General features: G+C 37.4%; 4 protein-coding genes and 1 pseudogene across 6 annotated transcripts in view; 4 read left to right on the top strand and 1 right to left on the bottom strand.

Moving 5' to 3' along the window:
- On the top strand, positions 1,531-3,690 carry LOC104708871 (glutathione S-transferase L1-like). Its single transcript, XM_010425525.2, has 10 exons — positions 1,531-1,723; positions 1,830-1,907; positions 2,017-2,077; positions 2,182-2,268; positions 2,367-2,465; positions 2,564-2,669; positions 2,865-2,941; positions 3,029-3,136; positions 3,265-3,342; positions 3,500-3,690. Exons 1-10 carry the CDS (start codon positions 1,707-1,709, stop codon positions 3,500-3,502), a joined length of 714 nt encoding a protein of 237 aa, XP_010423827.1. The 5' UTR covers positions 1,531-1,706; the 3' UTR covers positions 3,503-3,690.
- Positions 3,817-6,737, top strand: LOC104708870 (glutathione S-transferase L3). Its single transcript, XM_010425524.2, has 10 exons — positions 3,817-3,940; positions 4,086-4,157; positions 4,279-4,339; positions 4,523-4,609; positions 4,700-4,798; positions 4,896-4,998; positions 5,082-5,158; positions 5,257-5,364; positions 5,447-5,527; positions 6,478-6,737. The coding sequence occupies exons 1-10, from the start codon at positions 3,927-3,929 to the stop codon at positions 6,478-6,480; spliced, it is 705 nt and encodes a 234-aa protein (XP_010423826.1). The 5' UTR covers positions 3,817-3,926; the 3' UTR covers positions 6,481-6,737.
- On the top strand, positions 6,917-8,863 carry LOC104709975 (annotated as a pseudogene).
- LOC104708868 (probable mediator of RNA polymerase II transcription subunit 37c) lies at positions 8,837-11,367 on the top strand. Its single transcript, XM_010425523.2, has 2 exons — positions 8,837-9,141; positions 9,491-11,367. The coding sequence occupies exons 1-2, from the start codon at positions 8,928-8,930 to the stop codon at positions 11,239-11,241; spliced, it is 1,965 nt and encodes a 654-aa protein (XP_010423825.2). The 5' UTR covers positions 8,837-8,927; the 3' UTR covers positions 11,242-11,367.
- LOC104708867 overlaps positions 11,537-13,015 on the bottom strand; it is a 3,626-nt gene continuing 2,147 nt past the window's right edge. Inside the window, exon 2 of one of the 3 annotated variants that reach the window (XM_010425521.2) lies at positions 11,537-12,919. In XM_010425521.2, the coding sequence (XP_010423823.1) occupies positions 11,700-12,919 (1,220 nt within the window). In that variant the 3' untranslated portion in view covers positions 11,537-11,699. Of the gene's footprint in view, positions 12,982-13,015 lie in introns of all 3 variants that reach the window. The other 2 variants (XM_010425522.2, XM_010425518.2) reach the window with 2 other exon arrangements.

Raw genomic sequence — 13,015 nt, 5'->3', positions numbered from 1 at the left:
GTTATTTTTTTTTTTTTTTTTTTTTGGTTTTGCGATTTAGCCGAAGAATAGGGTTACAGTTCGGGGGACTTTTTAATAAAGCCCTGGAACGAAGGGTAATATTGTCTTGAAATAATCATGGACCGAAAATAGTCCGATCCATTTAGCTTATTAGCCCACCCAAACTAGGGTTAATATTGTCCACTTAACACTAGACTCTTCTTACGATCCGGGTCGGGTCTCAAAATCCGACTCAAATAGTTTACACCACTAACCAAATACTTCATAATATAGGATGTTTAGAAAAATATTTTTGTTTTACAATATAGAATGTTTCCAACTTTCTATGCAACTTTTAGATTAAATTTATATTTTATATTATACGGATTTGTTTATGATTAATTAAATTTTTTAAAAATAATTATTTCTTAATATGCGTGTTTTTACTAAAACATGTTATATTTTGAATTAGAGGGAGTATATGAATTTTGCTACGATCGAGCTTCTCCACCACAAATCGGATTGGAACTTTGTTTGCATTGCATCCCTCGTCTTTGTTACTCTTGTTTCCAACACTTGTTCCTGCTTGCAGACTTCTATGTAGGTATTGTTGCACTTTCCTATCAGCGCCGAATTTAATTATTAAGTGATCGATTAGAGATAAACCGGCTTCTTGGTATTGCTCATCAAAGCATTTACTAGATGTGTTGTTTAGTGTAGATAGGAGTTGTGTTAATATTTTTGTGTCTCAATATTGTATTGTTGTGTATTTTGTGCCTCTTTATTTGACCATTGGATATATTTTCTGCGGCTATCTGAACGATGCATGTGAATATAAAAAGTATTCTTGCTCGGAAAAATGAATACAAGTATGAAGAATTTGGTTCCTAATTTCACCTTATGTTTTGTAGAATATAAATCTGTATTACTGTATATATAGCAATTGGCATGTTTTTTTTTTTTGGTCAAAAGCAATTGGCATGTTCAAAACAAAAAAAATTAGATATGTTCAAAGAAAACATATACTTCTGATTAAAGGTGTTAGTAACAAGAACTCCAGAAGCTTTTTTAAGGCCTAAAAGAAAAGAAAAGAAGAAAAAAAAACATGAAAGAAATTGAGATATACTTTATAATTATACGAAATTGAGCATATATGATTTGGTGAGGCTGCGTTAAACGGCATGAGCTTTTTGACCATTATTTTATTCCCCCTTTACTGTTTTCTTTATATAGGTGTGTGTCCATTGCCCAATGTCATAATGAAGTTTTCGAGTAAAACAAATTAAATAGTGTTCTTCCTAGTGAAATTTATATCAAATCATTTACCAAAATTTTCCTCTAAACTTGTTTTCATTTAATATAAAATTCATAACGTCAAAACCAAATAAATAAATAACAATAATAATAATAATTTGAGTTTATTATAGTATTCCCGCAAACAAAGTATCCAGAAGCTTTAGTTCAAACCTTTGACCCTCACAATGAAAAATAAGAAAGTTCAACAACGACAGAGATAATCAAACGCTGACGTGTTTTAACTTTTTCTATTGAAATTCACGGTTGGTGGTGCGATAAGCGTGAACCTAGCCTCTAATTCCAGTTTACATTGAGTATTTGAGTGTATATATATATATATAAACACGTGGGTTTATGTGTTTGATCCATAAGTTCCTGCAAAACATCATTCTGTAAATCCCCTGAAGTAACAACTCTTACCCATCCTCTCCATGGCTCTATCTCCTCAGTAAGATCCTATTCTACTTTATGAGGTTTCTTGATTATTATAAAGTTGAGTTTATCGTCATGTTAAATCTAAACTTCTCTCCTTTTAATTGTATTTCTTTATCAAGAAAAATTATCGTAGAAGATCGTCAAGTTCCGCTCGATGCTACCTCCGAGCCACCTGCTTTGTTCGACGGAACCACGAGGTTTTATTTTCTCTAGTATTTTAATAATAGTCGGAGCTTCAAAAATATTTGTTAATTTTCGATGTGTTATTGTAAATTCGTTTGCTAATTAAAATTTTAAACAAACAAGGTTGTACATGAGCTACACCTGCCCATTTGCACAACGTGTTTGGATTACCAGAAACCTCAAGGTACTTGATTTTTTTTTTTGGTTGTGTAAATTGAGATTGAGACTTTAAAATTTCGAAAGCAAGATTGGTTTATGATAATCGTTTGATGTTTGGGGGTGTTTTAGGGTCTGCAAGAGGAGATCAAATTAGTTCCTATAGACCTTTTTAATAGGCCAGCTTGGTACAAGGAGATAGTAAATCCTGCTAACAAGGTGACCGATATTTGATAAATCCTTATAAACTAATTAATTAAGGTTCCTTCAAAAGTGACAATAATAAGAGTCTAAGATTGTGATAATGATATATGTAGGTTCCGGCCCTTGAACACAATGGGAATATCATAGGGGAGAGTCTTGATTTAATCAAATATGTCGATAGCAACTTCAACGGGCCTTCACTTTACCCCGAGGTAAGATCTTGCTTGGATGTTATAGAGCTTGTTCTTTTCATGTTATGTGATAATTTTTCAATGGTATTTAATTGTTTATTTATTTATTGTTGGTCTAGGATCCTACGAAGAGAGAGTTTGGCGAGGACTTGCTGAAATATGTTGATGCAACATTCGTAAAAACCGTGTTTGGCTCTTTCAAAAGTGACCCGGTTAAAGAAACAGGTAAGGTTGATTTTCGTGAGAATATATATACTTGTTAATTGTATATGACCAACTCGATTAATTGTATATACGTTTACATTTTATATATACCTTTTCTATATATAGATATATATATATATAAATATATTATTAGCACGAGTCAAACTTTCAGAAGTAGGATCTAAAAATGAACTTGTGTGTTTTAATTTGACGCAGCATCGGTCTTTGATCACGTGGAAAATGCTTTGAAGAAGTTTGATGATGGTCCATTCTTCCTCGGCGAGCTTAGTTTGGTATAAAAAGTTTTAGTAAAATAAAAATGAAACCTTCTTTAATGTTTCACTATGGTTAGAAAAGTTTTCTCAATTTTTTTTTTTCAGGTTGATATCGCATATCTACCATTTATCGAACGATTTCAAGTCTTCCTCGACGAAGTTTTCAAATACGAAATTATAATCGGACGTCCAAAACTAGCTGCTTGGATTGAGGTACACACATGGATGTGATATATATATATATATATATATATATATGTATGCACATGAACATGGTAAAGCTTTTAAAATATGATTTAACTTCTTGATCAATTGCTTTAACTCTAATTTTGCATGTGCAGAAAATGAATAAGATGGTTGCATATACGCAGACGAAAACCGACTCGGATTATACAGTTAACTATTTCAAGAAGTTCATGGTACGTACGAGCTTCTACATACTCAACAGATAACCAAAATCGTTTTTTTCTAAAAAGGTTTAATTTCATGTTTGCTTGGCCATTTTTGTCTTCCTCCATTCCGGTTTAACGTATATTCTATAACAAAGGTAACCAATTCCGCTTTTTCTTTTTGCAGTAAAAGTACCAAATCAATCGGACCGTGTCGTGGGGTAACGATGCCATGTTGGTTTATAAGAAAAGAAAGATTACTTCCACCAAAAATGTATTGTTGTTATTGTATTTACTTTTTACTTTAATCAAAAGAGATATGGTTTACTTCTGGTGCTTGGATTTTCAAATAATAAAATGGGCTCTGTTTATGACTGAGATCTAAAAACTATGGGCCTCTTAGTTCGTTATTGAATTGGATCATTCACGGCCCACTATGATATATCGAGTTATCCTCAACATTGCCACGTGTCTCATAGTCTGTAATTTTCGAGAAACATACGAATAACGCTATCACTACTCTCTGTTTTTGTGTGGGGGGTTGTTGTTTCGTATGATCAAAAAAACCTTAATTTCTACAGAATCAGTCAGATCTTTGAAATACATATTCGTCAATGGCGTCTCCTATGTAAGCTTTTGTTATTCTTTATCCAAATTCTGGGATTTTGAGTTCCGCAATTTCATGTATTTTTACAATTAAGATTTTTTAGAATTTAAGTCTTTCCTTTGTTGTTGTTGTTTTTGTGTGGCGTGATCCTATTGAGTTGAGACAGTGTTGTAGAAGATCGTCCAGCTCCACTCGATGCTACTGCTGATCCACCGGCTGTGTTCGACGGAACCACTAGGTTAAAATAAATCTTCATTTAGCGTCTTATGTATTTGGTTTTAGCTTAACAACTCCTCTACAACAATTTTGTTATAGATATATCTTTAATTATCTTCTTATTGTTTTGTGTTACCAAAAAGATTGTACACAAGCTACGTTTGCCCATTTGCTCAACGAGTTTGGATCACCAGAAACTTCAAGGTTTTAACAGCTTCTCCTTTGTACTAGTCTCTCTCACCTTCTACAATATAGTGAGATTTCCAAGAAACTATACATTAGCTAATCTGCAAAACAATTTTAGATCTTTCTGCCTATGTTTACTATATTTTATAAGTACAAGTTGGATTCTGAAAGAAAGATTTTGTTGGTTTCCACGGATTGTAGGGTTTGCAAGAAAAGATCAAACTTGTTCCTTTGGATCTTGGGAATAGGCCTGATTGGTACAAGGAGAAAGTGTATCCAGAGAACAAGGTTACAAATCTATTTAGTAACTCACGAATTCATATGTTACATTTTTCACTTTTTTGGTTATTATAACTTGTCGTTATCTTTTGCGCGCAGGTGCCAGCGCTTGAGCACAATGGGAAAATCATCGGGGAGAGTCTGGATTTGATCAAATATCTTGATAACACTTTTGAAGGGGCTTCCCTTTACCCCGAGGTAACACCATGAGTCCATGACCATACCATACCTGGTATTGTGTTATCCCTTCATTTTTAATTCTCTGATTCTACAATTCATTGGGGTCCCTCTCTAGGATCATGCAAAAAGAGAGTTTGGCGACGAGTTATTGAAGTACGCTGATACTTTCTATAAAACTATGTATGCGTCACTCAAAGGAGACCCCTCTAAAGAAACCCGTGAGACTTTTTAACTCCTCAAAGTTTCGGTCTATCAAGGGTGAAGATCTAACCTGACCAGACATTTCATATTCTTGTTGCAGCACCTGTGTTAGATTATCTGGAAAACGCTCTGTATAAGTTCGATGACGGGCCATTCTTCCTTGGTCAGTTAAGCTTGGTATAAGCCTCACTGGCCTTTTTTTAAGATCCTATATTATTACTCTTTCGTTTGTTCTTAAATGGACTGCTTACATTAATTCTTTGTTTTTTTTCAAGGTTGATATCGCGTATATCCCGTTCATGGAAAGGTTTCAAATTGTGCTTAATGAGTTTTTCAAGTTCGACGTCACTGCAGAACGGCCCAAACTATCGGCATGGATCAAGGTACATATGCAATCTCCATCAAGATTACATTTATCCTTATTAGTGATTGGTACTAAAGCACAGTCTCGTATTATGTTTGTAGGAATTGAACAAGGTTGATGCCTATGCACAGACGAAAATCGATCCTAAGGAGATTATGGAGATTTTCAAGAAAAAATTCATGGTAAGTCATATCATTAGGGTATACTCTTTATTAACTGAACAACCACATGATTTTATTGGATACAAATTAAGGTGAGTTGCTTCATATTTTGTTGGGGATTAGAAGCTAGGCCTTTTATAATCTCGTTGTCTAGGTGTGAATGTTTGTTGCTTTCCGTTCTGGGAATGAAAACAGAGTTGGTTTAGCAGNCTTGGTCAGTTAAGCTTGGTATAAGCCTCACTGGCCTTTTTTTAAGATCCTATATTATTACTCTTTCGTTTGTTCTTAAATGGACTGCTTACATTTATTCTTTGTTTTTTTTCAAGGTTGATATCGCGTATATCCCGTTCATGGAAAGGTTTCAAATTGTGCTTAATGAGTTTTTCAAGTTCGACGTCACTGCAGAACGGCCCAAACTATCGGCATGGATCAAGGTACATATGCAATCTCCATCAAGATTACATTTATCCTTATTAGTGATTGGTACTAAAGCACAGTCTCGTATTATGTTTGTAGGAATTGAACAAGGTTGATGCCTATGCACAGACGAAAATCGATCCTAAGGAGATTATGGAGATTTTCAAGAAAAAATTCATGGTAAGTCATATCATTAGGGTATACTCTTTATTAACTGAACAACCACATGATTTTATTGGATACAAATTAAGGTGAGTTGCTTCATATTTTGTTGGGGATTAGAAGCTAGGCCTTTTATAATCTCGTTGTCTAGGTGTGAATGTTTGTTGCTTTCCGTTCTGGGAATGAAAACAGAGTTGGTTTAGCAGCCAGCTCAGAGACAAACCCATCTTTCTGAGTTTCTCCAACGGGCGTTTTGCATCTTAAATCGTTTTAAACGCAAGGGCCATGAATTAATCATCATCTATTACTATGTCCAAATGACTTTGTTAAATACTTCCTCTGTTAATGGTCTAATACCAAATCTGAGTCTTATTCCGGTTATATTCTTGCAGTAAGGAAGCACTAAGAAGTAAGAAGTAAAGTGTACCAGACCATTAAACCACCTGGTACGGTCCTTGGATATGAAGTAAGAATCATATGATGCAGTAAGATGTGTACTTTACATGCAACAACAGAGCTTGATCTGTATTTTTAGTGTTACCTTTGACATTAATGTTAAATCTTTTTAACACATGAATTGTGAATTTATGATAGTAATACTATCAAAATCTCAATCATCAAAGCTATTGAAACTAGAGTATTTTACTATTTATACAATAATTTTGAAATTGTACTCACCAACCTTCATACTCATTACTCACACTTAAACTAGTGCAAGACGCTAGGAACAAGAAATCTCGAGAGAAAAGCCATCTACTTTAGGGGATGTCTCCTCTTTGACCGAAGCTGACCTTATCATTATCGGTAGCCTACTCCGTCCCTTGACCGATGATGGTTTCAAACCATGGGGCCGGAGATGCTAGCAAAACTGCACAACGTAGACTGGGGAACCCCGTGTTCATGTATGTTGCAGTAATTGCAATACTCTAAATCATGAAACTTAATTACGATAGTGTTTATCTTATGGTTAAGAAGGCCTTGATGAAAACATGAACTTGCATGCTTGGTGGTTTTTAACACATGTTTCAGTAGTGTGACGACCCTAATAGTTAGTTTTCTCTTAATAGTTAGTTATTTTTTCTATTGTGATCATGAAGGTGGAAATGTTAGTGCGCACACTGGTCACCTGGTATGCGTGCTTACCCTCTCCATGTGTTCTGTGAAGGATTGACCTTATAAAAGTTTCTGATAATTCATCTGTTGCTGATAATAATACTTGTGCATTTAGGTCAGTAGTGCGCTTTCAGATCCATATCTGTCATTTGCAGCTGCATTAAATGGTGTAGCTGGGCCACTCCATGGTTTGACTAGTCAGGTATTCTCTCTTGTCTATATCTTTAATAAATGTGAACTCTTTTATCTACGCCAGAGCTGCATGACTTTTCTCTATTAATAGTTTGTGATAGTTTTGTGGTACAACGATAAGTTGGTGGGATCAGCTTCTTAGTCTCTTATTTGTCTTGTTGCAACAGGAAGTTTTGCTTTGGATCATGTCGAGGAGTGTGGAGAAAATATTTTGAAAGACCAGTTTAAAGAGACATTAAAACAGTGGCAAGGTAAAAACACGTAATCCCCATACTTTGTCATTCTTTGCTTTATGGTCCTGTATTTTTCAAGCCAACCAACATGACAGATGAAGTTTCATCCAGATGGAGCATGCGAAAATGAATTAAAATCTTGTTATGAGTCCTCAAATTTATCACCTCAAAATTTGGTCTATCAAGAGATTTCGATAACTAATTTATATTTTTCTTTCTCCTAGTTAACGTTGTAATGTTACGAGGATAGTCTACTAAATATCTCTGTTGACCTCGTCATAATTTGTCTGCAGGTTGTTCCAGGATATGGACACGGTGTTCTTCGTAAATGTGATCCAAGATATGTATGCCAAAGAGAGTTTGCCTTGGAGCATTTACTTGATGACCCTCTTTTCTAGCTGGTACTTTCTTTTTTCCTTAAACCGAACCGAACCAATAATCCAATATATTTCTTAAAATAATTAATAATATTATTTAAAATTATAAATATTTAGCTATTACTTGCATTTGGTTTCTATTTACTTTATTTTAATTTTTCTAATAAAATTACAAATATAAATATAGATTTAATTATGTTTAATATAAATATAAATTAGGTATTTAATTTTAATTTTCTAGATTTTCTAATTTCTTTGATTAACTATTTGTACAAAACCATAATCAATTTTATTTTGTTACATAAATTGATTTTAAACCGAACTAATACGGAACCAAACATAAATCGATCCCAACACAAACCAAATCAAACTAACTTTGGTTGAGTTTTACCAAAATCGAAAAAATCAAACCGAACTCAATCCAAACCGAACTAATGCATCAACTTTAGGCCCCAAAAGTAAATTTAAGTAAATAAGCTTTTCTAACTATAATTCCGAATCAGTAAAAGAAAAGCCTCACAACGGCCCACAGACTACGTATAGAAATCTCTTATAGGCCCACTACTGCGTACGACGTGGCAATTATGAACGTCGGAGCAGTTTTCCAATTCTCTCGCAGACGCGCTTTTCCGTTTTTGGACAAATATCACTTTTTTCCTTAGGATTTGGACCAAAAATCTCTGCCTTAGGATTTGGAAATAGGTATCTTTTACTTAACATCCGTCAGATCAATCTCAACCTAATTTAACGGTGAATTACACTTTACACTTTACAGGAACATTCTGGAACCCTCTCATCAACCTCTATAAAAAACCCTGACTTGGTTGCTCTTTCTTCACAAACTCTCTAAAAACCTAAAAACCTAAGCAGCTCTGAAAAGTTTTCGTCTCTTTCTTCTTAATAAGCTAAAAAACCTTTGTGATAACAATGGCTGGTAAGGGAGAAGGTCCTGCGATCGGTATCGATCTTGGTACTACCTACTCTTGTGTTGGAGTGTGGCAACATGACCGTGTTGAGATCATTGCTAATGATCAAGGTAACCGGACCACGCCGTCTTACGTTGCTTTCACCGACACCGAGAGGCTAATCGGTGATGCTGCGAAGAACCAGGTCGCCATGAACCCTGTTAACACTGTCTTCGGTATGTATACTCTCTCATCTTATTTACATACATTGTTCTTAATTCTCTCTCTCTGGTTGTTTCGTGTTTGAGTTAAAGTGCGAATTTTTAGGGTTTGTATAGGATGACTTTTAGGGTTTGAGTTAAATTACTTCTTTGCGTTATACATATAAGCTCTGATTATGAACTATTCCTGTGGATTTGTTGAAAAAGTTATGATTTTTATCTTCTCTGACCAAAGAATTTTAGTATAAATTGATTGATTTGTAAACTCTATCTTATTACATACTCTGTTCTTAAAACTTGATTCGCTTTGATTTTGATTTTTGTGTGTTCGGTCTATTGATGTTGTTTTGTTTAACTTTGACAGATGCAAAGAGGTTGATTGGTCGTAGATTCAGTGACGCATCTGTCCAAAGCGACAGGAAGTTGTGGCCTTTCACTATCATCTCTTCCGGAACTGCTGAGAAACCAATGATTGTAGTCAACTACAAGGGTGAAGAGAAACAGTTCGCCGCTGAGGAGATCTCTTCCATGGTTCTCATTAAGATGCGTGAGATTAGTGAAGCTTACCTTGGCACCACTATCAAGAACGCTGTGGTAACTGTTCCTGCTTACTTCAATGACTCTCAGCGTCAAGCTACTAAGGATGCTGGTGTCATTGCTGGTTTGAATGTTCTGCGTATCATCAACGAGCCCACTGCTGCTGCCATCGCCTACGGTCTTGACAAGAAGGCCACCAGTGTTGGAGAGAAGAACGTTCTGATCTTTGATCTTGGGGGTGGTACTTTTGATGTCTCTCTTCTTACAATTGAAGAAGGTATCTTTGAGGTCAAGGCCACTGCTGGAGACACTCATCTTGGTGGTGAAGATTTCGATAACAGAATGGTTAACCACTTTGTTCAAGAGTTTAAGAGGAAGAGCAAGCAGGACATCACTGGCCTCGCAAGACCCCTTAGGAGGCTGAGAACAGCTTGCGAGAGAGCAAAGAGAACTCTTTCTTCCACGGCGCAAACGACCATCGAGATTGACTCTCTCTATGGAGGAGCTGACCTCTTTGCTCCAATTACCCGTGCTAGATTCGAAGAGCTTAACATGGATCTTTTCAGGAAGTGTATGGAGCCTGTTGAGAAGTGTCTCCGTGATGCTAAGATGGACAAGAGCTCAGTCCATGAAGTTGTTCTTGTCGGTGGTTCCACCCGTATCCCCAAAGTTCAACAGCTTCTCCAAGATTTCTTCAATGGTAAAGAGCTCTGCAAGTCTATCAACCCTGACGAGGCTGTTGCATACGGTGCAGCCGTCCAGGGAGCTATTCTCAGCGGTGAAGGAAACGAAAAGGTTCAAGACCTTCTCTTGCTCGATGTCACTCCTCTCTCCCTCGGTCTTGAAACTGCTGGTGGTGTCATGACCACTTTGATCCAGAGAAACACAACCATCCCGACCAAGAAGGAGCAGGTCTTCTCCACTTACTCAGACAACCAGCCCGGCGTGTTGATCCAGGTGTTCGAAGGTGAGAGAGCCAGAACCAAGGACAACAACCTTCTCGGTAAATTCGAGCTCTCTGGAATCCCTCCGGCTCCACGTGGTGTGCCTCAGATCACTGTCTGCTTTGACATTGACGCAAATGGTATCCTCAACGTATCTGCTGAGGACAAGACCACCGGACAGAAGAACAAGATCACCATCACCAATGACAAGGGTCGTCTGTCCAAGGACGAGATCGAGAAGATGGTTCAAGAGGCAGAGAAGTACAAGTCTGAGGACGAGGAACACAAGAAGAAGGTCGAGGCCAAGAATGCTCTTGAGAACTACGCTTACAACATGAGGAACACCATCCAAGACGAGAAGATTGGTGAGAAGCTTCCCGCAGCAGACAAGAAGAAGATCGAGGACTCCATTGAGCAGGCTATTCAGTGGCTCGAGGGTAACCAGTTGGCTGAAACGGACGAGTTTGAAGACAAGATGAAGGAGTTGGAGGGTGTTTGTAATCCGATCATCGCTAAGATTTACCAAGGAGGAGCTGGTGGTGAAGCCGGTGGTCCTGGAGCTGCTGGAATGGACTACGATGAAGCTCCTCCTGCCTCAGGTGGTGCTGGCCCCAAGATCGAGGAAGTCGACTAAGTTGTTTCTTAGTCATTGTTTTGTGTTGGTTTTTTTATGATTTATCTTTTTTATTTGAGCCAAGTAAGGAACTCTCTGTTTGTTGTTGTCTGGTGACCCTTTCTCTTTAAAACGCTTAGTGATATTGTAACTGCTTAGGACTTGGGTCCTTTCTTATGAAAAGTTTTCTAGTTGAACTTTCCTTTTTTTTTTTCCAAAATCAGAATCCTAATTTCCTTTTGTAATTTCTCTAGGACTTGGGATAATTTCTGAAGCTTGTGTCTTTTGTGCTTCACAAACCAGGAACTACACACCGAAGAAGAAGCCATACACTTTACACTAATCTTATTGTCACATTTCAAAGCATGTGCTACATAACAATACATGTGAAGACATCACCTATAAACAACATTATAAACCAAGTCCTCTATATGGATACAAACAGCTCGTAAGCAACACTTCATACTTAAGTCTGCAAATCAATCAACAAATATGCACAGCTCATTTGAGTCGGGTGAAGCTGTCTTGTTATTACACTCAGAAGAGTTAATCTTGTAGAATGCTCTCCATTCATCGATGTTCTTCATCCTATCACATTTCAGTTCAGGTAAGCATCTTCTCTCTACAATCTCTATAATCTTCTCTGTTCTTCCGAGATGCAGGGCTGCTCCTCTTACTGATTCTTCCCTCACTTCTACAGCTGTCACCAAACACTTGATAGATATCACTTGCCCTACATTGCAAAAACAACCTGAAACTATGTCCGAGATTGTGGTTACCAGCTTTTTTAACAGAGCTTCCCCTGTTCCGTAGTCTCTTGATTCGTAACTGTGGAGAATGGTTTGACATATCCGGTACATGGAGTTGGCCGCTAGAGTCTTGATAGGCCAATGAGACGGTTTGTGCTTCATGCACGCCATTAGGTTCAACTGCCACGACTCTGAAAACTCTTTCTTTGCGACCTCTACGAGCTCCCTAAGTGTTTCTTCTGGACTTTTTTGTTGCTTGGATAGTGTCCGAAGATCCACATCAAACCACTTATGATAGAGATCAACTCCTAGCCAAACTACCTCAGCAGCTTTCCTGAGGTTAGCTAACTCTCCTCCGGTATCTAAAATGTGTTCAAACTTGCTGACAGATTCCAGGGCCTCATTGACAGCATTAAGCAACTTCTCCACGGAGCAAGGCTTGACATTGGGAAGAGCAACAGCGATGGTTGCAAGTGTTACCAGCGGGAGAGCCCAACAATTCGGTGGCTCACCAGATGCGGCAAGAGAAGCCACCTCGTTGCTGTCAAACTCTTTAATCCCTTCAAATCCTTTTGAAACGGGTGTTTTTTCTTCCAAAAGCTCTATCAAATTTATCGGTTGTTTTTTTCTGCCGTTCTTTATCCAATGATCCGTGGCCTCACAGTTGCTCCGCACCATCAAATCCACCAGCTCTTCCTCTCCTTCAAGATGCAAGACAAACCTCGCAAGCTCCTGTCTCGAGCTTGGATTTGAACTCTCTGACTCAACAACGTGAGAAACAGTACCCCTTGCTCTGACTGCAAAATAACAGCAGATCAAGATTCTACTTACACAGTAGACCGAGATGTAACGGATAATTTTGCTTGCAAACACGATAACATACTGTATTCCTATACATACATCCAGTATCCAGCGTTTTGCATCGTGTGCAATCTTCCTGCAGCTACGGTCTTTGAGGATCGAAAGGCTTAAGGGACGTTGTTTCTTCTCAGAGAACCATTGTGTCCAGTAACTCTCTACTCTAAACTCATCTCTGTAAGACTTCT

This window comes from Camelina sativa, chromosome 8, assembly GCF_000633955.1.
Source record: "Camelina sativa cultivar DH55 chromosome 8, Cs, whole genome shotgun sequence".
Taxonomy (NCBI): domain Eukaryota; kingdom Viridiplantae; phylum Streptophyta; class Magnoliopsida; order Brassicales; family Brassicaceae; genus Camelina; species Camelina sativa.
The sequence above is the reverse complement of the archived record's forward strand: the minus strand, read 5'-3'. Positions and strand labels throughout refer to the sequence as shown.

What these genes read in the sequence shown, in the direction of transcription:
- LOC104708871 (XM_010425525.2), top strand. An exon ending in TGACCCGGTTAAAGAAACAG is followed by an intron (nt 2,670 to 2,864) that starts GTAAGGTTGATT and finishes AATTTGACGCAG; the next exon opens with CATCGGTCTTTGATCACGTG. An exon ending in AACTAGCTGCTTGGATTGAG is followed by an intron (nt 3,137 to 3,264) that starts GTACACACATGG and finishes TTGCATGTGCAG; the next exon opens with AAAATGAATAAGATGGTTGC.
- LOC104708870 (XM_010425524.2), top strand. An exon ending in AGACCCCTCTAAAGAAACCC is followed by an intron (nt 4,999 to 5,081) that starts GTGAGACTTTTT and finishes TTCTTGTTGCAG; the next exon opens with CACCTGTGTTAGATTATCTG. An exon ending in AACTATCGGCATGGATCAAG is followed by an intron (nt 5,365 to 5,446) that starts GTACATATGCAA and finishes TTATGTTTGTAG; the next exon opens with GAATTGAACAAGGTTGATGC.
- LOC104708868 (XM_010425523.2), top strand. Translation starts at nt 8,928, where the DNA reads ATGGCTGGTAAGGGAGAAGGTCCTGCGATCGGTATCGATCTTGGTACT. An exon ending in CCCTGTTAACACTGTCTTCG is followed by an intron (nt 9,142 to 9,490) that starts GTATGTATACTC and finishes TAACTTTGACAG; the next exon opens with ATGCAAAGAGGTTGATTGGT.